This window comes from Diabrotica virgifera, chromosome 6, assembly GCF_917563875.1.
Source record: "Diabrotica virgifera virgifera chromosome 6, PGI_DIABVI_V3a".
NCBI classification, from domain to species: domain Eukaryota; kingdom Metazoa; phylum Arthropoda; class Insecta; order Coleoptera; family Chrysomelidae; genus Diabrotica; species Diabrotica virgifera.
The window spans coordinates 142087123-142112869 of NC_065448.1; the positions used below are offsets into that span (position 1 = coordinate 142087123).

Below are 25747 nucleotides of genomic sequence, written 5' to 3' on the forward strand. Positions count from 1 at the left end.
AGGTATGATAATTTCCGAGATATTCTAGATATGAACGAATGAAAAATAAGGCCTTCGAGTTTTAGAGTACCTAACATTGAGTTTTCGTTCTAAATTTTTTTCCTGAATTATCTAAAACGTTTGCAGCTGAAGCATACAGACATACATTTAACTTATAAACAATCTTCCGGATATATGGCACACAAATCTAAGTGAAAAATAAGCCACAATTTAACTAAAAAAAATTATGTTATTAACGTTTCGACGTCCACATCGGACGTCGTTGTCAAAATACAAAATATTAATAAATTAAACAAAAATTTCGTTGCTTAGTAAAAAATTCTTCTAATAACTTAATTTAATCTGACTTACTTAAATCGGCAATTCAGATTGAATTATAATAACTCATTTATATCTGCCGATGTAAATGAGTCAGATTAAATTAAGTTAATAGAAGAATTTTTTACTAAGCAACGACATTTTTGTTTAATTTATTAATATTTTATATTTTGACAACGACGTCAAAACGTTAATAAAATCATTTTTTTAGTTAAATTGTGGCTTATTTCCCATTTAGAATAGTTAATCACAAAAATCCCATAAGGAAACAGCTTTAGAACAACATTAAAAATCTAAGGTCTGACTCACTTCAATCCACTCTAAACAGATTCCGAATGGTCTATGAAATTGACTTACCTGTTTGTTCCATAGCAGCCAAATTTTCAGCAACCTCTTGAAAATCATCTTCTCTGGCATCGATCTCACTTTTAAGAGCCTCGTGTTCACTTTTTACCACTTGTACTCTAGAGGCGCTTCTAATATTTTCTTCTGCATTCATGGCTAATATTAACCCATTGGCCCAATTAGACAAATCTCTAACTTGAGCCAAAAACTTCTGTAGATCTACACTAGCTTGTAATTGATCCCGTCTAAGATCAGTGCGTTCCTTTAGATCATTCCAAGCGGCTACAACAACCTCTTGCTGGTGTTGTATATTCACTTTATTGTTCGGGTATAACTTCTTTAGTTTAGACGCATCTTCCACTAGTATCTGAAGTTGCGCTTCTAGAACTACCAATTCATTTTCAAATGCTTCATGTTTTCTAAGCAATGTCAGAGCCGAGTTAAGATTGCGTCCTAAATCAGTACCAAGTGCTGCGTTTTTCTCTTGAATTCTTTGTAAAGCATCTGCAATATCTCTGTGGAACCTGTGTATTTGTCCAGCTGCTTCTAAACGTTCTTCTCTTGAAGTTAATTGTGTTTGAAGTTGTTCCCATGCCTGCCTAAATAAGAAAAATGATTTTGTTAATACAAGAGCATATTCATGTGTTAATTGAGACTTATAAAATACCGCTTGATTACAAATTACCGATTATAAATAATATAATCTACGTATTGCACATAACACATACAAAAATGGAACAAATATGTGAAAGTCATGCTAGAATAAAGAGAAAGAGAGATAGAGAGAAAGAGAGAACAGATCCACACATTCTGATGCAGAATTACTTTGGTAACAGTACTCCATAATTTTAAACTGTTTATTTGGTAGATATTTTTAATAACGTCTGAAATGGATTAGATCGGCTCACTGAGAACTACGGTATGTAGAAACATAAACAATACTGAAATGCGTATGCGTTTTTGTATGTGGAGTACTATTTTCGGCCATACGGAAAAGGTCGCGAAAACGATTCAAGCTGACGCATTTAAGATTAATAAGCAGACAACACGGTTTCGTGGATTCAGGAGCGCTACAGAGCTATTATCACGCCATTTCTACATAATCTTCAGCGATTTTGTTATGTCAGGAACCTCTGTTAATCAATAGTGATTTCAGCAGGACGGAGCAACTTGTCCGACCAAGGAGTCTTTTCGAACGCTGAGCAATCATTTTGAGAATCGCCTTATTTCACGTGGCAGTGATTTAGAATGCAATTTACATGCCCATCGCACTCACCAGACCAAACGCCACCTGATGCGTACATATGGGGAATGTTAAAGGAGTATTATTTTGTATTTTGACAACGACACCCGACTTGGGCGTCGAAACGTTAATAAATTAATTTTTTTGGTAAAATTGTGGCTTATTTCCCATTTAAAATAGTTCATTATAAAAATGCCACAAGGAAATAGCTTCATAAAGACATGTTAAAGGAGGTTGTTTTTCGTACCGATGCTATGGACATTCCGGAATTGTGGACTAAAATTCAAGATTTTTGAAGTTATACTTCTTTAGGCACGATTGGGAATGAATTTTTATTATTCTGCGCGCATGCGCACACAGGCATGTTTTTATTAAATATATTTATTATAATTTTTGTGTCTTTGAATTTGTTTTCCTCGGGAGTAAGATAAGTATTATTAAAATATTTATATTTATTATACTTCACTTCGTCTGTTTGTTACCGTGAATTGTCATTATGTCCGAGACTAGATATATAAATATAGAGCTCGTAGCGTTATTGGTATAGTATTGGGCTAGAGATCGAGAGGTCTTGGGTTCAAATCCTTACCATTCCTATTCTTTTTTTTATTTTTGGAAAGTGGTAAGCATTAAAATTAGTTTAATATTTAAATAAAATAAAAATAAAATGTTTAAAATATATTTATTTCGTTGAAATCACTTAATAGAAGTATAACTTCTTACGTGCGTACAAAGTACACACACATTCTTTTTTTGATGCCATGAACATCATGAAGTCACAGACATGATTGAGAACCTTCGTGAATGCTACGAAAAATGCTTGAAACTGAACGAAGGGCATCTTGAACATCTGTTTTATCGGGAATGTCGTCATGAGTAATGTTTGCAAGGATATTTTATGTATTCTAAATATATAAATATAAACATTTCAATATTCTTTTCAGTACTGTTTGTTTGCCGCATACTGTAATTAATCAGTTGATGGAAAACAATAATATCTTAATTTGTCTGGGTTTAGTTATTTATTTCTGTTTGATTCTGGTTTAAAATAGTTCGCAAACTCAACAAAATAGTTTCGCACTAAGGGCCGGTTGTTCGAACGCTAATCAACAATGATCATTATCAAATAATTAATTACTGTCAATGTCAACTTTGTTTGGGTTGCTAAAACATAATTAATTACAATTCTGAGACTATAATCAATTAATATAACAATAATTATTAACATAATTAATAATAAATCTCATAATTGTAATTAATTATGTTTTCAGCAACCCAAACAAAGTTGACATTGACAGTTTTGGTGACAGTAATTAAATATTTGATAATGATCATTGTTGATTAGCTTTCGAACAACCGGCCCTAAGAGTAATGACTATGTACAGCTATTTCAACAAATATGTTTAAATAGCTTAAAGATGAACATACATAGACAGTTTTATACGAGATGAGGAGACAATTACAAGAGAATTAAAATCTCACTTTAGTAAAGGAAAATGTGCACCTTTAGTAAAGGTCGCTCAGGTGGGTCTCAGGTTCGTTGAAAAATGGTGTCTGGAGCAGTTACTCGGGATTAATCTTGAGAAAACTACCGTGGTTTAACCAAAGAGCTTATCTTCTATGGTTAAGTTTTATGAGTCTCCAAGTCAGTGAAGTACCTAGGAGCGATCCTGGATTCTAAACTGTCATGGAAGGACTCCAAGGTGAAGACGGGTGCTGCAACTTTCTGGGAGTACGGAAGAGCTTTCGGAGATCTGCAGTAGAAAATCCTACATTGGATATATCAATCCATGATGAAGTATGTATTGACGTATGTGGCCTTTGTGCGATGCCAATATTGGCCTCAATCCAGGCCTAGTTAGCTCACCTTCCACAGTTGGCGTACATTGGAATTTCAGGAGCCAAGAGGACCAGCTCAACAGCAGCCTCATGGCGGGCTATCGGCTCAACTGTTTTGGATACTGGTTGGAAATGACCAATCGGATGGGCCATTGTGACATTTGGAGACAAGCCATCGGTACTGCTCTGAGCTTTCTATGATACAGGATAGAAAAGCCCTTCAATTAGACATCTAATCTTCCTTCTTGGTTCAATTTCCTGACCAGGATGAGTGGGTGAACCGAACATGTACTGATTCATCTGAGCAGGCTCACCTGGTTTACAGATGGCTCCAGAATGGATTAGCGGACAGGCGCTGGAATGTATGGCTGTGGGATCTGATTTGAGTCGAGTCATGTTCTCAACTCTCATGCATCAATTCTTTCAGGCCGAGGTCTTTGCGATCCTTGAGCTTGACCTATCAATTGTTTTCTTAATAAAACTATATTATATTTTAATTAATACTTACTCTAAATTATCTTGTCTGTTTTCGATTTCAGCACTGTACGGACTTTCGTTAGCTAGTAATTTTTGAGCAAGATCTTCACATTGTCTGTACCTTTCAAAGCCTCCCTCAATCCTGTGTTTAAGGTCGTCAAATTTAGTTTGCAATTGCTGGAAAATTTAGTTTTTGTTTTTAAATTAGTTTGCATTGTACTTGTACATATTAGTGAACTTACCAATAAATGTTCATAATCCTGACCATAATCTTCTGACGAAGCCTGTTGGAGATTTTCAGCAATCCAACTTTCGAGTTCTTCTGACTCAACGAAATACTCATGTCTAAATAGAGATTCCATTAGTTTTTGCTGACGAGTAACTGCTTTTCTTTGAATAGCTCGGGCCAAGTGTTCAATAGCTGTTTGTCTTTCGGCAATTAATTTCGATTCTGGATGACCGGATTTGATCATGGCTTGAGCTCCATGACCCATTTCAGATATAATATTGTTATACGTATCTAGTTCTAACTCTAAAGCCTAAAAATTGTTTATAATATTAATACAAGTATGTTTTAGCGAAATATGTATTTCTTTTCAACAGCAACAGCATTCATATATCTAACAACAGCATATGATAATGTTTGGAGACAGGGATTAATATACAAATTCCACCGTATTATCTCCTGGCGAACGATAACTAACCTCATTGACATCATGCTGACAAACAGAACCTTCCAGGTAATAATGGGAAAGAAGACGAGTAGATAGATGAAACTTAATAATGGTCTTCCACAGGGTTCTGCCCCTTTATTTTTCAGCCTCTACATTGATGACATGCCTGTAAACCGAAACTAAGAAGTTTGAATATGCTGACGACTAGACCTTTGCAACAAGCCACCAATCTTTAGAAACTACAGAAATCACACTCACGAATGACTTATCCATCCTCAGCGAATACTGTAAGAAATGAAGATTGCAACTAGACAAGGCGAAAACGGCGGGTTCGTTGGGAAAAATATTCCCATGAGATTTTTTTGTATAATCACATTCGTGAGACATCCCAGAATAAGGTTCAAGAAGTCGCCCACGTGAAAAGTGGTCCAAATTTTTTTAACAATTTTTTTTAATCAAATTGTAAAAGTCAATATTTTTGGCTCGGACAATTTTTTTAGATTCTTTGGACCATTCTGAGACCATTCTAATGGACCATTCTAATTTTTCTCTTAAGTTGATCGTTTTCGAGTTATAAGCAATTTAAAATTTGAAAAACGCGAAAATGGCCATTTTCAAGACTTAATAACTCAGTTAAAAATACTATTATGAAAGTCAGAAAGTGACTAAATCAAAGCCTAAAGCCCCCCCCCCCCCTACATGATCCTGAAGAAATTTGTGTCATTAATTTATTACTAAGATGTTATTTTTAATTAATACGAATGAGCGGTTAGATCGTATTGACGCGGCTGTAAATGTGAGTGAGAGTAAGATGCACAATTGGACTGCCGGAATGGCATCTATCTCGCATTCAGCGTTTACGGCCGCCTAACACTTGCATGGCGGTCATTATTATTACTTAAAAATAACAGCTCAGTAATAAAATAATAACAAAAATTTCTTCAGGATCTTGTAGGGGAGACTTTAAATTTTGATCTAGTCACTTTCTGACTTTCATAATAATAACTTTTAACCGAGTTATTAAGCTTTGAAAATCCCCATTTTTCGTTTTTTTTTCAATTTTAAATTGCTTATAACTCGAAAACGATCCACTTTACAGAAAAATTATAAGAGACCTTTTTTATCCAGAATGGTCCAAAAAATCTAAAAAAATTGTCCAGGCCAAAAATATTGATTTTTGCAATTTGATTAAAAAAAAAATTGTTAAAAAAAATAGGACCATTTTTCACGTGGGCGACTTCTTGAATCTTATTCTGGGATGTCTCACGAATGTGATTATGCAAATATTTTTGGGAATATTTTTCCCAACGAACCCGCCGTTTTCGCCTTGTCTAAACCAAGTACTACAAAAACTGAAGTATCAACTTTTCATATCAACAACAGGCTGGCAAACAGAGAATTGCGAGTGTATTTTAATAACAAACTGTTGAAACACAATAAATATCCAAAATACCCTGGGGTTACTCTACACATACCGTTGACATTCTGAAAACACCTGACGAAAACAGCAGCACAACTAAAAATACGTAACATAATACAGAAACTTTGCGGCACTACATGGGGGTCTACAGCATCAACCTTAAGACCCTTATGATTAACATATATCGTGGCAGAATACTGTGCACCTCTGTGGTTAAATAGCAGGCATACCCACCTGGTCGACATACAGCTAAACCGTCCTATGCTTATGATAACAGACACGATTGTGCCCACCCCTACAATGTGGCTACCCACCCTTATTAACATAGCACTACCCAACCTACGCCGCGAATATGAATTGGTTAAAGAATATAACAAAGTTATGGATAGTTGTCAACTTCTTGTCCACAATGGCATCCCCAATATTCTTGGAATCCGTCTCCGATCCAGGATACGTCTCCACTCAAGGGCTACATCAAACCAATTTTGACTTAAATGCACAATGGAGATAAGAATGGCTAAGTAAGACACATCCGCATTACCATAGTCTACTGGACATCATAGGCAAACCTGGCGAATTTGAACGTCCCTGTAAGATTTGGGCAGCCCAGCCCTTAACAGAATCAGAACAAAGTGTGGAAGATTTCCCTCTGCAGATGGGGTAAACTTCCCGCTCCTTCTTGTGACTGCGGCGCTGCAAGACAGACGATCAGACAGGACTATCCACTCAGAGCATACACAGGCGCCCTACAGACTTTGTAATCGCAAACGAAGGGTCAATAGAAGATATAAAAAGCCTGGACATCTGTTTGGTATGTATTGTATAATGCATAAGTCTAAATTTAATTTAATAGAATTACCTACTCTATGATGTAAGTCATACGCTAAATAAATAAATTAGCGAAATTAGGAAGAAGATTTACAATATTCGATAAAAAGTTTAAATATGTTTGTCTCAGCGGTGGTAAAAGCTTTTTAATGATATTTGGTCCTATTGACTTACCTTATGTTTGGACAATAATTTAGTTGCGGAATCTCTATCTCTTCCAAAATCAGTACTTGCTAATACATTATCCTTTTCGTTTAACCAAGATTCTACTTCATTTATTTCGAAGAAGAATTGTTGGGCCTTAAGGGAAGTATTAAGTTGTTGCGCCCTTGCATTAGTTTTGTCCTTAAGATCCTGCCAAGCTTCCTCTAGAGTATTACATAAGACCTGAATCTAAAATAAAAATCAGATAGAAAAAAATCCAAATTTCCACAAGTTTTAAAGGGTCATACCTGTTTTTCCTCGGGATGATCTTTATCAATTAATGCCTGACCCGTCTCAAGAGTCTTGTCTATAACTGGTTGATGTCCAATAATTTCAGCTTCCAGTTTCTTATGTTTCTTGTACAAATTTTGTGCTTGGTGTAAGTTTTGTCCCAAATCTTGTGAAGAGGCTAGAGGTAGATGTTCCTTGATCCATTGCAGTTCGGCATCGATTGAAAAACCAAACTTGTGAAATTCTAATGACTCTTCAAGAATTGCACGCTTGTCTTGGGATGGGGCATTGAGTTCTTGTAGATTTCTCAAGATAGCTTCCACATTTTCTATAATAGCAGGTGAGTCAAAATGCCCTTCCTCGTGTAAATTTTGACTTTGGCTACGGAGTTCTTCTATACGGGTAGCGCAAAAAGCGATGTCACTTTCTAGAGCATCATGATGTTTCATTAATTCACGACAGGACCTATAAAATAACAAAATATTTTAATTGTGTAACAAAACTAAAGTTTATATTTAACTTATATTTAAATAAGTAGATAGTTCTTCTTCTTATTTTTGTGTAGATATGAATGACTCTGTCTTGTAACGATGGGCCTCTCAGCGGATCACTGGAAAGGTACCGAGCGCACATCAATTCCAATGCACTCCCACTAGACTCCATTACTGATGGATGTCAGGTGAGGCGCCGCCGAAATGGTATTTAAGAAGAGAGCCAAAGAAGAATAGTCAGTCTTGCGGCGTTAAGCTCTAGGCTCCCTGGCTAACTAGTGTACTGAACTGGTAAGCCAATCTGGGCGAAGGAACTCTGTAGTTAAGAGATGCTTCGCTCGTAATTAAACAAAGTCCGTATAACCGTGTAGTGAACAGTTGTTTTATTTTATCATTTTAATTTTACTTTGTAGATAAATAACAAGAATACATTTATTTTATCTTAACCCGTGTTTTACTGAGTCTGTGACAGTCAGTAGTCATGTCTGGTGGCGGCCGGTCTTGTGCCGTATGCTCGGATAATTTTATAGTTAATACCAAGCTTGTTAAATGCGATTTCTGTTGTGAATGTTATCACACGAACTGTGCCAAAGTCAAGGATCAGTTTCTTAAGTTGAAACAGGATGCTGATAATTTTATGTGGTTCTGCAATAATTTTTTGCCCAAAGTTCGGGTTTTTACTAGTGGCAGAGGTGATTTATCGAATATCAAACATGAAGAGTTGATCGAAAGAACTAGTAAGTTAATTAATTTATTAGAATCTTCGGATTCATTAGCATCCAATAAACCTAGTTATGCTTCATGGTCTGATGTAGTTAAAGAGAATAAAACTGAACCATTGATAATTAAACCTAAAAACCTGAATCAAAACAGTTCCGTTACAAAGTCTTCTTTCACAAAAAGTGGATCCTAATAACATTAATGTCACATTAACTGAAGTAAAACAAGGCACCCAAGGCAAATTGATGATTCACTGTCAAGATAAACAATCCTTGGTAAATCTAAAGAATACAGTGAAACTTGGTGATGATTACGACATTAAAATTGGAAAATTAGCTAATCCTAAAATTAAAATAATTAATGTATCCTCAGACGATGTAGTTGACTCTAACGTTTTTATAAATAAATTTACATCTCAGAATTTACCGAAAGATTTTATTAGTTCTGAAGCTAAAATAATTCATAAATTTAAATCTATAAAAAGTACCAATGATTGTATGAATGTAATTGTTAAATTGTCCTCTAATGAATTTCACTACTTAATTTCAAACAAAGATCGAGTTCATATTGGTTGGAACAGTTACAAATTTTTTGAATTTGTAAGTGATGAGATGTTTTCGCTGTTGGAAATTCGGCCATTTTCTTGATAAATGTCAAGCTTAACAGGATACATGTCCTTTATGTGCAACAGTACTAATTATTCTTGTTCTAACTGTAATTATGCGAAGGATGTAATGAAAATCGATGGTGTTGATCCAGGTCATCATGTATTTGATACAAACTGTCCTAGCTATCTCCGACAAATTAGTAAGAACAAAGAAAAGATAAATTATCAAAAATAGCAATCAAAAAGTAGTGTAAGTGGTCGGAATGGTGGTAGAACTATACTAAAGTGTATTTTCAAAATGTGGGTGGTTTAAGAACAAAACTTAGGATTTAAGCCAGGCTGTATCATGCTCCGATTACATTGTGATTATTTTAGTCGAAACTTGGTTAAATTTTGAATTCCATGATGCTGAATTGGGGTTAGATGACTTCAATATTTTTAGAAGTGATAGAAATGATAATACTAGTGTTAAACAACGTGGTGGTGGAGTATTACTAGCAGTTGCTAAACATTTGGAAGTGTGTGAAGTTTTCGTTCCTCAAAATAGTGTTGAGCAAAATTTTGTTTCACTTAAGTGCCAAGGTCAAATTGTCGTATTTGGTGGTGTTTATTTACGTCCTGCATCTGGCAGGAATGTATATATGGATCACTGTGACAGCATTGAATATATATACAGGGTGTTTCATTGGGAAACGGAAATACTTTAATTGTGAATAGAGGTCAACGAGGCGGTTCTAGGTGTGCTACATTTTTTGCCCTACCGACTTTTATAACCGAGTTACAGGGTGTTTTATCGATTTTGCCAATTTCTTTCCTAAGTCATAACTTTAGAACCACCCTGTATATTTTTTTGATATTTGGTACACATGTGTCTCATCCAAAACCCAAACGACCGACGTACTAATCACAAGAAAAATCCAGGTCCGGATTAACAAAAAATTATAACGTAATTGTGACCTTAAAACAACACTCTGTATATTGAAATTCTGAAAACCTGTTTGCATATTTGAAAAGAGCACAAAAAACTAAGTCTAATCGTTCGCTTTAATTTTTCGGCCAGTCAATTTTAAGACTTTAATTTTAAAATTATATTGAATTTTTTAAGAACTCTGACATTAGGAAGAAGGTATTATTAACTTTTAATTATAAATTATTAAAGCTATTGAATAAATACTTATTTTAAAATTAATCAATACTTATTTACCACATTGGAACGACCCAATTATTAATCACAAGAAAAATCCAGGTCCGGATTAACAAAAAAAAAATAAAATAATTGTGATCTTTAAACAACACCCTGTATATTGAAATTTTCAAAATTTGTTTGCCCATTTGAAAAGACCACAAAAATCTGAGTTTATCGGTTTGATTTAATTTTTCGTGAAGGAAATTTAATGACTTTAATTTTGAAATTAAATATATTGATAATTTTAAGAACACTGAAATTAAAAAGCAGATTTTTAAAGCACTTTTAACAATAAATTATTAAAGTTATTGAATAAATACCCATTTTAAAAATAATCAATACTTATTTACGACATTCGAATGACCCACTTACAAATCACAACAAAAATCCAGGTCCGGATTAACAAAACAATATAAAGTAATTGTAACCTTAAAACAACACCCTGTATATTGAAATTTTCAAAATCCGTTTGCACATAGGTATGAAAAGAGCACAAAAAACTAAGTTTAATCGTTAGCTTCAATTTTTTGGCCAGGCAATTTAATGAATTTAATTTTGAAATTATGTCGAAATTTTTAAGAACTCTGGGAACTCATAATAAAAATCTCGATATACTTTCAAAAGTACATAATGTCATTAAATTGTCTGCACAAAAAATTAAAGCGGGACATTTAACTTAGTTTTTCGTGGCCTCTTCAGGTGTGCAAACGTATTTTAAAAATTTCAATATACAGGGTATTTTTTCAACGTCAGAATTACTTTGTATTTTGTTGTTAATACGGACCTGGACCTTTCTTGTGATTAGTAAGTAAGTCCTTCTAATGCTGTAAATAATAACTGATTATTTTTAAAATTAGTATTTATTCATTAACTTGAATGATTTATTATTTTTTGTTAATACGGACCTGGATTTTTTTGTGATTAGTATGTCGGTCGTTTGGGTTTTGAATGTGTACCAAATATTAAAAAAATATACAGGGTGGTTCTAAAGTTATGGCTTAGGAAAGAAATGAGCAAAATCGATAAAACACCCTGTAACTCGGATATAAAAGTCGGTAGGGCAAAAAATTTAGTATACCTAGAACCGCCTTGGTGACCTCTATTCACCATTAAAGTATTTCCGTTTCCCAATGAAACACCCTGTATAATAATATTCCGGGTTGTAAATTAATAATTTGTGGGGATTATAATTTTCCTGATGTAATTTGGGGTAACAGTCTTTATGGTACCACGGTACAGGCTAACCAAAACTCCCCAGCTAACGACTTATGTAATACCATTAATCTTTGTGACTTATACCAGGTTAATACGATATCTAACCGGCGAAATGTTTTATTAAATTAAATGAATCTGTTCTTAATTATGAAGAGTACTTTTTTGACTTTAAAAATGGGGATTATGTTGCTTTAAATTATTATTTAGCAGAAGTTGACTGGAATTTATTATTTCTTAACAGAAGCATTAATGGCATGGTTAAAGATTTTTATGATATTTTATTTTATTTAATTGAGTTGATTATACCACAAAAAAAATTTAAAACATCCACTTATCCCAAATGGTTTACATCAGAGTTAAAACATTTAATATATGAGAAGAAAAAAGCACATAAAAAATTTAAGCTGACTGGCGATGATGAGAGCTATCTTTTTTTTCCGGTCTCAGGGAACAGTGTAAAGAGGTTAGCAAGAATTTACAAAGGCGTCATGTAATAGAAATTGAGACTAACATTTTTCAAAATTCTTGTTCTTTCTGGAAATATATCAATAATAAACGCAACTCTCATGTTCCACCATCGAGTATGTGCTATGGTAATCAAACTAGCGAAAATGGTTTAGATATTGTTAATTTATTTGCTGGGTTTATACATACTCTGATTTGGATTATACCTAGTTGATCATCCACACGTCACATCCTGTTACCCAATGGTAGTTTTAATGTAAGTATTTGACTTTTTTGTTGCATTTTTCTTTTATTTGCAATAAAATAAAAAACTTTGAATTGGGCTAATAAACTATGTTAGATATCTGTTTAACTTACCTTAGATCACTTCCAACGTTTTTACTATTCATCTTTTCATTAATCTCGTTCAGTTTGTTATTTACATCTTCAATACTCTTGTTATATTCATGTTGAGTTACAGCTTGCCTTAACATTCTACCCTTTTGCAGTGAAGTATCCACTAACCTCTGCCACTCGTCGTTGAGTTCTTTCAAAGTTTTACCCACCTCATTTTTCCTGTAGCTGTCTTGAGCAATGAGCGCCATTCCTAATTTGTTAATCGTTCTAAGCTGACCTTCATTTGATCTCAGCTCGCGTTCAAATGCTTCATGCTTCTGAATTTTGCGTTCTAAATTAGAAAGATCTCTATAATTTTCATCGGAAGCTGTTTTGATTTTTTCCGCCATCCATGCTCGTAGATCATACACTTCTGCGCAGAATTCCTGGTAATTTTTGGAGGCATCTAGAGCATCTGCTCGTTTTTGAGAGGCATCTTTAACTGCTTGTCTTCTTTCAAGTACCTGCTGGACGCGGTCTGCGATTCTGTTGAACAAAAAAATATACTTAAAACAGTATAGAATTATTACAGCTAATATGTAACTATTTAAATAAATAGTAGATATTTGTTTCAACTTTAAAATAAAAGATAAAATAAACTACAGGCTTGAAATAATTTCTTAAATCTTCTTTTTTAGTCTTGATAAAAAATTTTAACACACTATCCCGCTAGCAAATATTAAATCACTGATACACTGATAAAATCTGTGGCATTTTCAAGTTGTTAAAATAGAGAAAGTTATTTTTAAACTAATGGTGTGCTGTGAAATGATCCGAACCTTTAATTCAAGGAAAATGTCTGTATTATTTTTATCAAGATATCAGATTGACTATGCCATCATCTATAATTTTTCTTCTTTAATGATCTCGGCGACGAAGGTTGGCAATAATCATGGCTATTCGGTCCTGCAACCAAACCATTCTCTCAGGTTTTTTAACCACAAAACGCGTCCCCTTCCTACGCTTCTATTATCCCTATTTTTCCTTGAATTATGAGTCTCAAGATGTTGTATATTTCGCCCCTCATCGCATCTTCGAGATATTGCAATTTCCTTTCTTTTATTGTTTTTCATTTCGCTCTCTCTGCCTATTCTCCTTAACACTTCTATATTCGCGACTCTATCTGGCCATGAAATCCTTAACACTCTTCTAAATGTCCACATTTGAAAAGCGTTAAGTTGCTTTATTGAATTTCGGTTTAATGTTCATAGTTCATCTCCACAGTAAAGCACACTTACCACATAACATTTTAGTCCAGAGAAATAAGATTTTTCTCCTGACGCATCCCCCTCCAGGCGGAAACCAAATTTTTTGGGTAGTATGGACATCTATATTAATAACCTTTATGTTTCCTGCAGCCGATTTTGATGATATACATAGTTATAAACAAATGAAGATCAAAAAACGGTAAATTTTCGCTTTTTTCGTCTATAACCAAAAAGTTAAGCATTTTAAACAAATTTGAGAGTCAGAAACTCATAAATCGTCTAAAAAATTTCAATATGGCGTTCACTGAATATGTTTATCCTTATCGGTTGCTTAGAAAATTGCAAAATAAATCATAAATTTTGAGTTTTTATAAATATTCATAACTTATGTAAAAATTAACTTAGAACTTTCTTATTACACGAATTGCTGAGACTTCTGGTGCTTAAATTATATTTTAAATTTCAAAGCAATTGAGCAAATAGTTTAAAAGTTATTTAATTTATTTATCCCAAATTCATTTTTTTTGCAACACTATAAGTCAGAAAATTATGAGGTTACAGTAAGACTTCTGACAGTTTATGGAAGAAGAACATTTATACTATTGACTTAATTAAAAGAAAATGACAAAAAGTAATTTTAAACAGTGTAAAATTATTTTGCAAAAACACGTCGATTTTTTGCTTACTTATAAACAATTAGAATAACTTTTTAACTGTTACCCGGAGAAAAATTATTTTTTCATATTTGGAAAGACTGAATTTTTATACACATTTAGAAAGAAAAACAATTGTCCTAGGACAATTAGGGACGAAGTTAGCCCCGCCTTTTTTTAATTCACATGTTTTTGCAAAATAATTTTGCAGTATTTAGAATTACTTTTTGTCATTTTTGAAGTTATACTTCTTTACGGGCGTAATGACGGTGAAATTTTATATGGGAAAACCTAGCGACCGGGCGCATGCGCATTATAACTTTGTTCTGATAGGATGTTCAAATGACATGACAAAAATTATCCAATATGGCAGCTGTGGCACAGCTGTGGGACTGCATGGTTTGGTTATAATGTATGCTTGTTGCGTTTTAAAATTTGTAGGAAGAGAAACAACAAACAAAAAGTTAGTTAATGGTTATACTGCCTTTTTAAATAGTTTTCATATTATATTTTTGGACTTATTTACATAGAAGAGATGATTGTTGCATGCCAATGTGAAAGCTCATCAAACTGTGCCTAGTATGAGTGCCGCAGATCTCGCTTATTCAAAGCTAAAGAATCTTTCACTGGTAAGTGTTTTATAAATAGTTGATCAAATTTTGTTATGATATTTGACATAGCCACTTTGCACGACGCAAGTGATTGCGAAATTTATTAGTCGTTATACGGGCTCCGATACCTACCTTGAACCTACCAAAATACATAAGTAGTATGTAATACTTTTATTTTACACCTTAATATTCACCTAATATATTGTCTTCTTACTCTATGTTTTGTTGTATTTTTTCAATTCTAAATCATTTCAATTCAAAATCAAAATAATTTGATTTACATAAGTTAAAGATGTCAAAAGGTTAATCTGTTTAGTTAGACGATCTTCGCACATAATGACAAGCTGTCTCTGTGGCGAAGTTTTAATGCGGGCGAATCCCAATACAACGCAAATACCAGCCGCGTGGTAAGTTGGTTCGAATCCCAATAGAAACTTTTATTTTTTTATTTTTTTTATACATTTTATGATTGTAAGTATATTTATTATATAATTTTATTTTCAGAAAATACGTATTTAGTTAAAAATTTTTCCGACAAATAATGTTCAGAAATCATTTGTGGCATTTTTAATGTGTTTTTTGGCACTGTTTTAATAAAAAATTTTGAGAAGTAGTAAGTATAAATTAATTTAATATTTAAATAAAATATAAATAAAAAGTATATTAATTTCGTTCATAATCATATAATCATATAATAGAAGTATAACTTCTTACGTGCGTACAAAGTACACACACATTCTTTTTTTTTTAATTAAATTAATAGCATATATCTTCTTCTTTCATAAACTATCCAAAGTATTAGTGTAACTTCATCATTTTCTGACTTACAGCGTTCCAAAAAAAAAATAATTTGGGATAAACAAATTAAATACCTTTTAATCTTTTTGACCAATTATTTTGACATTTAGGGTATGATTTAAGCACCAGAAGCCTCAGCATTTCGTGTGATAAGAACGTTCTAAGTTAATTTTTACATAAGTTATGAATATTTATAAAAACTCAAAATTTATGATTTATTTTGCAATTTTCTAAGCAACCAATAAGGATAGACATATTCAGCGAACGCCATATTGAAGTTTTTTATACGGTTTATGAGTTTCTCACTCTCAAATTTGTTTAAAATACTTAACTTTTTGGTTATCGACGAAAAAAGCGAAAATTTACCGTTTTTTTTTATCTTCATTTGTTTATAACTATGTATATCACCAAAATCGGCTGCAGGAAACATATAGGTTATTATTATAGATGTCCATACTACTCAAAAAATTTGGTTTCGGCCTGGAGGGGGTTGTGTCACCAACAGGATATTTTTTTTCCTTATTTCTCTGAACTATTTAATTAGCCTTATTCTGCGGGCCAATGTCAGATCTTTGCTGCAGGACAGTTATGATTCTTTATAATTATTAGTTCCTTAATGTATACCTTCCTTAATTAATACTTATATAGAGAGCTAATCAACGCTGTAGTATATTCAATAATTTCAATAATTATTCAATAATTTCAATACTAATTTCAAAAGACTTAGGAACTGACGAAGATATAAAATACCGGGTGTCCACTAATATTTTCCCCCATTTTAACTGCCTATAACTTCTAAACGGCTCAAGATAAAAATATGCGGTTTTCACTGAAATGTTTTATTTTAGTAAAAGTTTTGTCTGAATGGATTGAATTTTTTATATCGCTTTCAAATACGAAATAAAATATGGCGGATTTTTGAAAAAAACGTTGTTGACTTTTTTTTAATGGAACACCCAGTATATTCTTTTGTAAATTGAAAGAAAGGTCATTCACCTATCTAGCGATATAAAGTTTTTCAAAATCGGTTGTCAAATCACTGAGTAATTAATTTTTAAAATGAGAGGTGCAACGTGGATATCACATAATTAAATGACATAACTAACCAAGTTATGTGATTTCCACATTGCATCTCTCATTTTAAAAAGTCTTATTGCTCAAAGTAAAAAGTTTTATTGCTCAGTCATTTGACAACCGATTTTTAAAATTTTTATATCGCTGGATAGATAAATGACCGTTTTTTTAAGTTTTTAGGTAAGTGATCATTTTTTATATCGCTTTTAAATAAAAAATGGCGGATTTTTGAAAAAAAAAACGTTGCTGACATTTTTTATTAAAACACCCAGTATATTTTTCTGTATCTTGAAAACACGATCATTTACCTATCCAGCGATACAAAAATTTTTAAAATCGATTGCCAAATGACTGAGCAATTAATTTTTAAAATGAGAGATGCAATGTGGAAATCACATAACATAATATCATTTTGCTCAGTTATGTTATTTAGATATGTGATATCCACGTTGCACCCCTCATTTTAAAAATTAATTACTCAGTGATTTGACAACCGATTTTGAAAAACTTTATATCGCTGGATAGGTGAATGACCTTTCTTTCAATTTACAAAAAAATATACTGGGTGTTCCATTAAAAAAAAGTCAACAAATTTTTCAAAAATCCGCCATTTTTTTTCGTATTTGAAAGCGATATAAAAAATTCAATCCATTCAGACAAAACTTTTACTAAAACAAAACATTTCAGCGAAAGCCGCATATTTCGTTCTTGAGCCGTTTAGAAGTTATAGGCAGTTAAAATGGGGGACAATATAAGTGGACACCCGGTATATTAGACTAGGAGCCGGTATAGGTGAAATTTGCTAATCATTTTAGGCACTATACGACCCTATAACTTAAATAGTAGAACCTAAAAGAAAACGTATGAACACTGTTCTGTCACTTTTTAGTGGCACATGCGTTGACAGTGGCGCATCAAACTTTCCACTTATGGACGGGATAAATAAATTAAAAAGTACTCTCAGTTACTCCCAGAATTCAATTTCTTTGATTTTTTGAGTTCTATGTGATTAAACAATTAGGATCATTGTAATTTTATCCCGCCACCCCTTCCCCCTTCTCCCACCATCAAAAAATTCATTTTTCGTTTTTATTTTTTTTTAGCTGGGATGCAATCAATTTTAAAATTTCAAAAAATTCCTAGACAAAGTTGAGGATTTTCCAAATCATGTCTATTTTTTATAGATCAGTAGGTTGAATATACATAACCTCAAAAAATTTTTAAAATATTTTTTTGAAAAAAGCGTGTAACTTTTTTTTTGGAGGTGGCTGGAGGACTATTTTTTTTTCTATTTTGTGTATTTTATTAACACTGTGTTTTTAATTTTTTTAGATTTTTCCGTAAAGTTCGCCCCCTTGAAAAATTCACAAAACTGTTTTTTTGGGGGGTTTTGGGGGATTTTACCTAGTCTATAGACTTAAAAATAGATTAAATCAATGTTTTTGTATACCTTACATATAAATTAAAGTAACTAAGTCCTTTGTAACATTTATAAATAGGAGAAACACGTCCAACCTCCTAAAAACCCCATAAAAAACAGTTTATTGAATTTTTGAAGATAGCGAACCTTACGGAAAAATCTGAAAAAAATTTAAAACATAGTGTTTGATAAAACACACGAAATATAAAAAAATAGTCCTCCAACCAACTCCAAAAAAAGTTACACGCTTTTTCAAAAAAAAAAAAAATATTTTAAAATTGTTTTGAGGTTATGTGTACTCAACCTACTGATCTATAAAAAATAGACATGATTTGGAAAATCCTCAACTATGTCTATGAATTTTTTGAAATTTTAAAATTGATTGCATCCCACCTAAAAAAATAAAAACAAAAAATGCATTTTTTGATGGTGGGAGAAGTGGGAAGGGGGTTGCGTGATAAAATTAAGCTGAGCCTAATTGTATCACATTGAACTTAAAAAATAAAAATAAAATTGAATTCAGGGAGTGAGGGAGGGTCTCTGTTGATTTATTTATCCCTTCCATAAGTGAAAAGTTTGATGTGCCACTGTCGACGCATGTGCCACTAAAAAGTGACGGCACAGTGTTCAAACGTTTTCTTTTAGGTTCTACTATTTAAGTTATAGGATCTTATCGTGCCTAAAAGATTAGCAAATTTCACCTATAGCGGTTCTTAGTCTATACAGGGTGATTCATTAATAATGTCCAATCTTTGAGATGTAGATTCTAGACCTTAAAATATTAAGATTAACCCTAATCATTTAAATAAAATGTAGCTCGTTACTGAGTTACAGGGTGTTTTATTTAAAAATTTAATAACTATTTCTACCCAGAGCTTTAAAACTATTTGACATATTCTTGTCATACTTGGCAGAAAATATAGGTACTGTATATCCTACTAAATTATGATAAATAAACTTTTCTGGCTACTACCAGAGGCGTACGACAGAGGAAAGTGAATGGTTGACCCTTCCCAAATTCTACGCCACTGGCAAAATTGCTATTTTAGCACAATATTTCGATTTTCCAATACTTTCTATGTAAGTAATACTCTCATTTGTTTATACTTTTCGAGATATTTGAAGTTGAAAATGAAACGGCATAGCTATTTTGATTAATGTATTGTGCTCCTTCATTTTTAACTTTAAATATCTCGAAAACTAATGATTTTATCGGTACGGATGAAGAGTATATTATTTGCATAGAAAGTATTGGAGAATCGAAAAATTGCAATAAAATAGTAATTCCGCCAGTGGCGTAGAATGTGGGAAGGGTCAACCATTCACTTTCCCCTGTCGTACGCCTCTGGTACTAGCCAGAAAGTTTGATTTAACATATTTTAGTAGGTTGTACAGTATCTACACTATCTGCTAAGTATGACAAGGATATGTCAAATACTTTTAAAATACTGGATACAAATAGTTAATATTTATGTAATAGGGATGTTTGATTTAAAAATTTAAAAATTATTTGTACCCAGTACTTTAAAAGCATTTGAAATTGCCGTATCATACTTGCTAAAAAGTGTAGGTACTGCACACCTTACTAATTTATGTTAAATAAACGTTTCTGGCTAATACCAGAGGCGTACAGGGGAAAATGAATGGTTGAACCTTCCCAAATTCTACGCCACTGATGGAATTGCCATTTCAGCATAATTTTTAGATTCTCCAATACTTTCTATGCAAATAATATACTCTTCATTCGTATCGATAAAATCATTAGTTTTCGAGATATTTGAAGTTAAAAATGAAGGGGCACAATACATTATCAAAATAACTGTAAAGTTTCATTTTCAACTTCAAATATCTCGAAAACTAATGACCTTAACGTTACGAATGAAGAGTATATTATTTACATAGAAAGTATTGGAAAATCTAAATATTGTGCTAAAATAGCAATTTCGCCAGTGGCGTAGAATTTGGGAAGGGTAAACCATGCACTGTCCCCTGTCGTACGCCTCTGGTAGTAGCCAGAAACGTTTGTTTATCATAATTTAGTAGGGTGTACGGCTACTACACTTTCTGCAAAGTATGACAAGGATATGTCAAATAGTTTTAAAGTACTGGGTAAAAATGGTTATAAATTTTTAAATAGAACACCCTGTAACTCAGTAACGAGGCACATTTTATATAAGTGATTTGGGTTAAATCTTAATATTTTGAGGTCTAGAATCTACAACTCAGAGATTGCACATTCTTAATGAATCACCCTGTATATGTATTATGAAATTACGAATATCCAGATTAATTATTTTCGGAATCTCCTAATAAATATATCAAATACTTTACCCTGCAGCGTCATAATGCTGTTTGGCGATTAGAGTGTTAGCCTTTTTGGCGAAAGCGTTCAGACGATCGTCTTGAGCAGCTAATGTGTTAGCGAAAGCCCTATGTTGTTTATGCAAAGCTTCAACCTCATCAAGTGAGCTCTAAAAAGCAGAAAAAAACCAAAAATATGAATTAAAAGAAAACAAATAAAGACAGTTAAGATTTAATTTGTTTCAAAGACCACCACCATCTGTTTACATATGTTTCAACCTCTTGATATCATCATAACGGCCTGTGGTGTGCTCTGGTTCCAAACCAAATCTAACTATTGAGTAAGCAAATTAATATGAAATAATTCAAAATAAAAGATAGGCGAAACCTAAGAGACTCCATTTCCAAATAAATAATATGTAAAAACAAAAATCTAAAAGATTTCTTAGGTCGGAAACAAATTCTCCCTTACATCTATAACCTATCCTTCCATAATCTGCAAGGAAAAAGTGCGATAAATACATAGCCATATATAAATTAACAGCACTACAGGTTATATATAAATATAGCCATATATAAATTAACACCGTTAGCACAGTATAAAGAGGGACAGTAGGGCCCCCGTAACCGGGCGTGCAACGCGTGCGACGCACGCGGGCGCAACCCTAAAAGGGCGCCAAAACCGAAGGCAAAATAAGAAGTATTTATTTTAACGCGATATTAATTTTTTATACAATTTTAATTTTAAATTTTTGATGAACACCTAGAGAAATCTGAAAAATAAAATATTGAAAAACTAATTAAAATCTTATTTTATACTTGTTGTTAATAATTACCTATTATTGTATTTTTAAAACAATATAATATGCGAATACCTATTTTGCAGTATCCATAAATTGTTATACTTTGTTTAGAGGTCAAAACTTTTTGGATTGTAATATTCTGTCCAGATTGGAATCTTTCGTGGATTTTTGAAAATGAAATAATTTCATAAACATTTGGCATTGGGGTTTTTTTTGAGGGGAGAAATTAAAATTTGAAAATTAAATTTTCAAAAACCTAACGGTGCGTGGTTAGGTTGGGTTTTAGGTTAAATAAATTGTAGTTTAATAGAAACACCCAATTTGATAAATAATTGATGGCGTATTTGTATAAAAAGTTATAGATAATAATATAAAAATATTATGTAGGTACCATTATATTAATTTCTAAACTAACTACCATTTGTTAAATTCTATGAGCAAGTAGACTTCTAGAGCAGAAGAATTCTAAAGCGAGTTCTTTACTATTAAATATCTAATCATTTAAATTTATTTGTAAATATTGTGATTATTTGGTATGTTTATTACAGATTAATATTGTAAGCAAAATGACGCAAAGTGTAACAATTAACATTAAAGTACTTATGCCAAAACTATTTAAAACACATATTATTTTAAACAATTTAGAGATGAAAATGTTTTTGAGGGAATAATTGCTCAAGCGGAAAAATTAGCAGTTGATCTTGAACAAGATCTTTCAATTATGAACATAGAGATGAGAGATCAAAAAACCGCGTTTAAAATATTATTTTTTTTTTTAGAATAAAATTGATTAAGTTCGTTAAATAGTCGATTTGATATGATGTCGGATTATGATTTTTTTTTTGTTTTGTTAGAGATATTTTTACATTAAATGACAATGATATTTTAAAAAACTGTCTTGGTCTTTAACAAAAGATAACTGATCTAGTTAAGTCGGAGGCGAGAGTAAAGATTGATGCAACTGATTTATGTAGCGAAATAAAAGCTATATAATTATGTACATACTCTCATGACCTAACTCATCAAATTCTCTTGATATTCTTCAATATACGCATATTTGAAAATAATCTAACTTCATCTTTGCCAAATATCACTATTTCATGAAGAATCATCCTCACTTTACCTGTCTGTGTCTGTTGCTTCTGGTGAGAGATCATTTTCATTAAAGTTAATTAAAAATTATTTGAGGTCTACTATGACACAGAAAATATTATTTGGTTTGGCAATATTAGCTGTAGAGCAAGAGCTCGTCAATAAAATTGACTTTGAAGATGTTATAAAAAATTTGCTGCAGTCAAATCTAGAAAAACACCCATGTTGTTCTGAAGCTATTTTCTTGTGGCATTTTTATAATCAAGTACATTCAAATGGGAAATAAGCCACAATTTTACCTAAAAATGATTTTATTAACGTTTCGACGCCCAAGTCGGGTGTCGTTGTCAAAATACAAAATAATTATTTTTAATTTAATTTAATTCATTATTTTGTATTTTGACAACGACACCCGACTTGGGCGTCGAAACGTTAATAAAATCATTTTTAGGTAAAATTGTGGCTTATTTCCCATTTGAATGTACTTGATTAGAAAAACACCCATTTAATTCAATTTAGATTTAAGATATCGATTTCTAGTTTTAACTAATATATTAACGTTTTTGTTTGTTTTTTTTTTGCCATCACCCGTAAATTAGTTACAAGAAAAATAACAAATGTTCTTGCAATTTCTGTTGTTTTATTACGAGTAAAAAATAAAAAAATTATAGATTTATTTTATAATTAGATTATAGGTGGCAGATTTAAAGGGCGCTAAAATATGCACCGCACGCGGGTGCCGCTCAGCCTTGCGGGGGGCCCTGAGGGACAGTAGAACCACTCTCCGAAAAATTGGAAATAAAATCTGTAGTCGCGCATGGCGACCGCACAATTAGACCAGGGTAGAAAAATAAAAACGGGAAAAAAATCAATACAGGTATTTCAAGGTGCTAAATCGTAGGGAGGATATAGTTAATTAAAAATACATACAGAGGTACTCGTAAATCGACCTCATTTTTTTATAAAAAAATGCCAAAGTCAGAAAATATTGTTTTTGCCTATAGCATTTTCAGTATCATATTTACAGCAAAAGTTGTATTATGAAAGTTGTGTATCACAAAAAAAACGATTAATTTGAATTTTTACAAGTTAAAATCCATAAAGAATTAACCGAGATAATTGCAAAAAACCACGTTTTTTGCACTATTTTGGAAATGTTAATAACTTTTACCGAATAGGCCGTAAGGAACTTATTATACCTTGATCATGAGGTAATTAAGTGCCTTTATTAGTTTACAAAATCTCAGCAGATCTGTTTGTTAGTTTACAAGTTATGTTAAATGTTTATCCCAGACATCGAATGTTTAAACAATCATTGTTGCCCAAGGAGTGTCTTCAGAGCTTTTTGGCAAAGTGCAATGACTACTTAAAGACTAAAAATACTAAGAAAGTTAAAAAAAATAATATATTTGTTTTTTAAATGTTGTTAAACAAGTCGTTAAAAAAATGGTAAGTTTTTTCCTTATAAACAATTAGAATATCTTTGTTATTTTTTCTGATAAATAATTATAATTGGTTGTATCAAAAAGCTGGTAAAAAAATGCACATTAAAATGAAAAAAAAACTTTCTAGGACCAATAATAGCCAAGTTATACTTTTTTTGAAAAATCACATCTCTATTGTTTATAAATATTAAGAGTTGAAATTTTCACAGCATGGTAATAAATATCTATATTTTATATGACAATTGATAAGTACGAAATATCTTCTATTTAAAACGAGTAATAACCCTTTAAAATCAAGTTATTCACGCTGACTGAGCTGCGACCGTGTGATATGGAAGAATGTCGGAGTCCAGTTTCTCTAGTCGAGATTTTGCTATAGAAAGTTCAATTTGGAGTGCTTGAAAAATTTTATAATATCTCAGCTTCCAGAGAACGTAGAGCCTTCAATTTTTTTTAAATTGTGGTAACTCGACGAAAGAATAACAACTAGCTAATTTTCATTGACCGGAAAAATCGGAAAATTCTGGAAAATGGATTTTTTTATTCAACATTCATTTACAAATAGTCCTGTCGCCAGGGGGGGTACAACGGCCTCGTTAATTCAGATGGACTTACCCAAGTTTTTTTTATGTATTTTGACCCGTAGAACACGAATTTTTTGGGTAACAGTTGATCCGGATGTCGATAAGATTGTTATAGACCAAGAACTTGAGGAATCAAATAACAGCGATTTTTGGCAAAACAAAACAATATTTTGTATTTTTTGGGTCATTTTAAGCAAAAAATATTTCTACAAGTTTTTTAGTAGGATGCACAGTTTTCGAGATAAACGCGGTTGAACTTTCAAAAAATCGAAAAACTGCAATTTTTAAACCCGAATAACTTTTGATTAAAAAATAAAATAGCAATTCTGCTTAGCGCCTTTGAAAGTTCAAGTCAAATTATGTCGGTTTTGATTATTTGCATTGCTAAAAATTTATTGTGTTATTGTTAAACAAAGCTGCAAACAACTAGTGCGTGAGTGATGTTTCTATGATTTCTCATTTAAAATCGAACGAGTAGGTAGAATAGGTACTAGTGCAATCAAGACTATTTCTACGTTACATGCGTTAAAACGCATGTAAAAGCACGGGAAACCCTACGTGTTTATAGCTTTGTTAAACAATAAAAAAATAAATATTTACCGATGCAAATAATCAAAACCGATATAATTTGACTTAAACTTTCAAATGCGGTAAGCAGACTTGCTATTTTATTTCTTAATCAAAAGTTATTCGGGTTCAAAAATTGCAATTTTTCGATTTTTTTAAAGTTCAACCGCGTTTATCTCGAAAACTGTGCATCCTACGAAAAAACTTGTAGAAATATTTTTTACTTAAAATGGCCCAAAAAATACAAAATATTGTTTTGTTTTGCCAAAAATCGCTGTTATTTGATTCCTCAAGTTCTTGGTCTATAACAATCTTATCGACATCCGGATCAACTGTTACCCAAAAAATTCGTGTTCTACGGGTCAAAATACATAAAAAAAACTTGAGTAAGTCCATCTGAATTAACGAGGCCGTTGTACCCCCCCTGGCGACAGGACTAAAAGTTAACACTAATATATTTTGATAAATATTTTCATAAAATATAAATTTGTGAATAAATATTAAAATATAATTATAGTATGTATATATTTATTTATATACACGGTTGTTCATT

At 32.2% G+C, this 25747-nt stretch overlaps 1 protein-coding gene across 4 annotated transcripts in view; it reads right to left on the reverse strand.

Annotated features, from left to right (window-relative positions):
• LOC114336756 (spectrin beta chain, non-erythrocytic 1) overlaps positions 1-25747 on the reverse strand; it is a 415003-nt gene that overhangs the window by 63661 nt on the left and 325595 nt on the right. For all 4 annotated transcript variants that reach the window (XM_028287129.2, XM_028287131.2, XM_028287128.2 and 1 more), the window contains exons 12-18: positions 20734-20873; positions 12621-13124; positions 7597-8044; positions 7319-7537; positions 4465-4761; positions 4254-4399; positions 676-1262 (exon numbers count right to left, since the gene is read on the reverse strand). In XM_028287129.2, the coding sequence (XP_028142930.1) occupies positions 676-1262; positions 4254-4399; positions 4465-4761; positions 7319-7537; positions 7597-8044; positions 12621-13124; positions 20734-20873 (2341 nt within the window). The remainder of the gene's footprint in view (positions 1-675; positions 1263-4253; positions 4400-4464; positions 4762-7318; positions 7538-7596; positions 8045-12620; positions 13125-20733; positions 20874-25747) is intronic.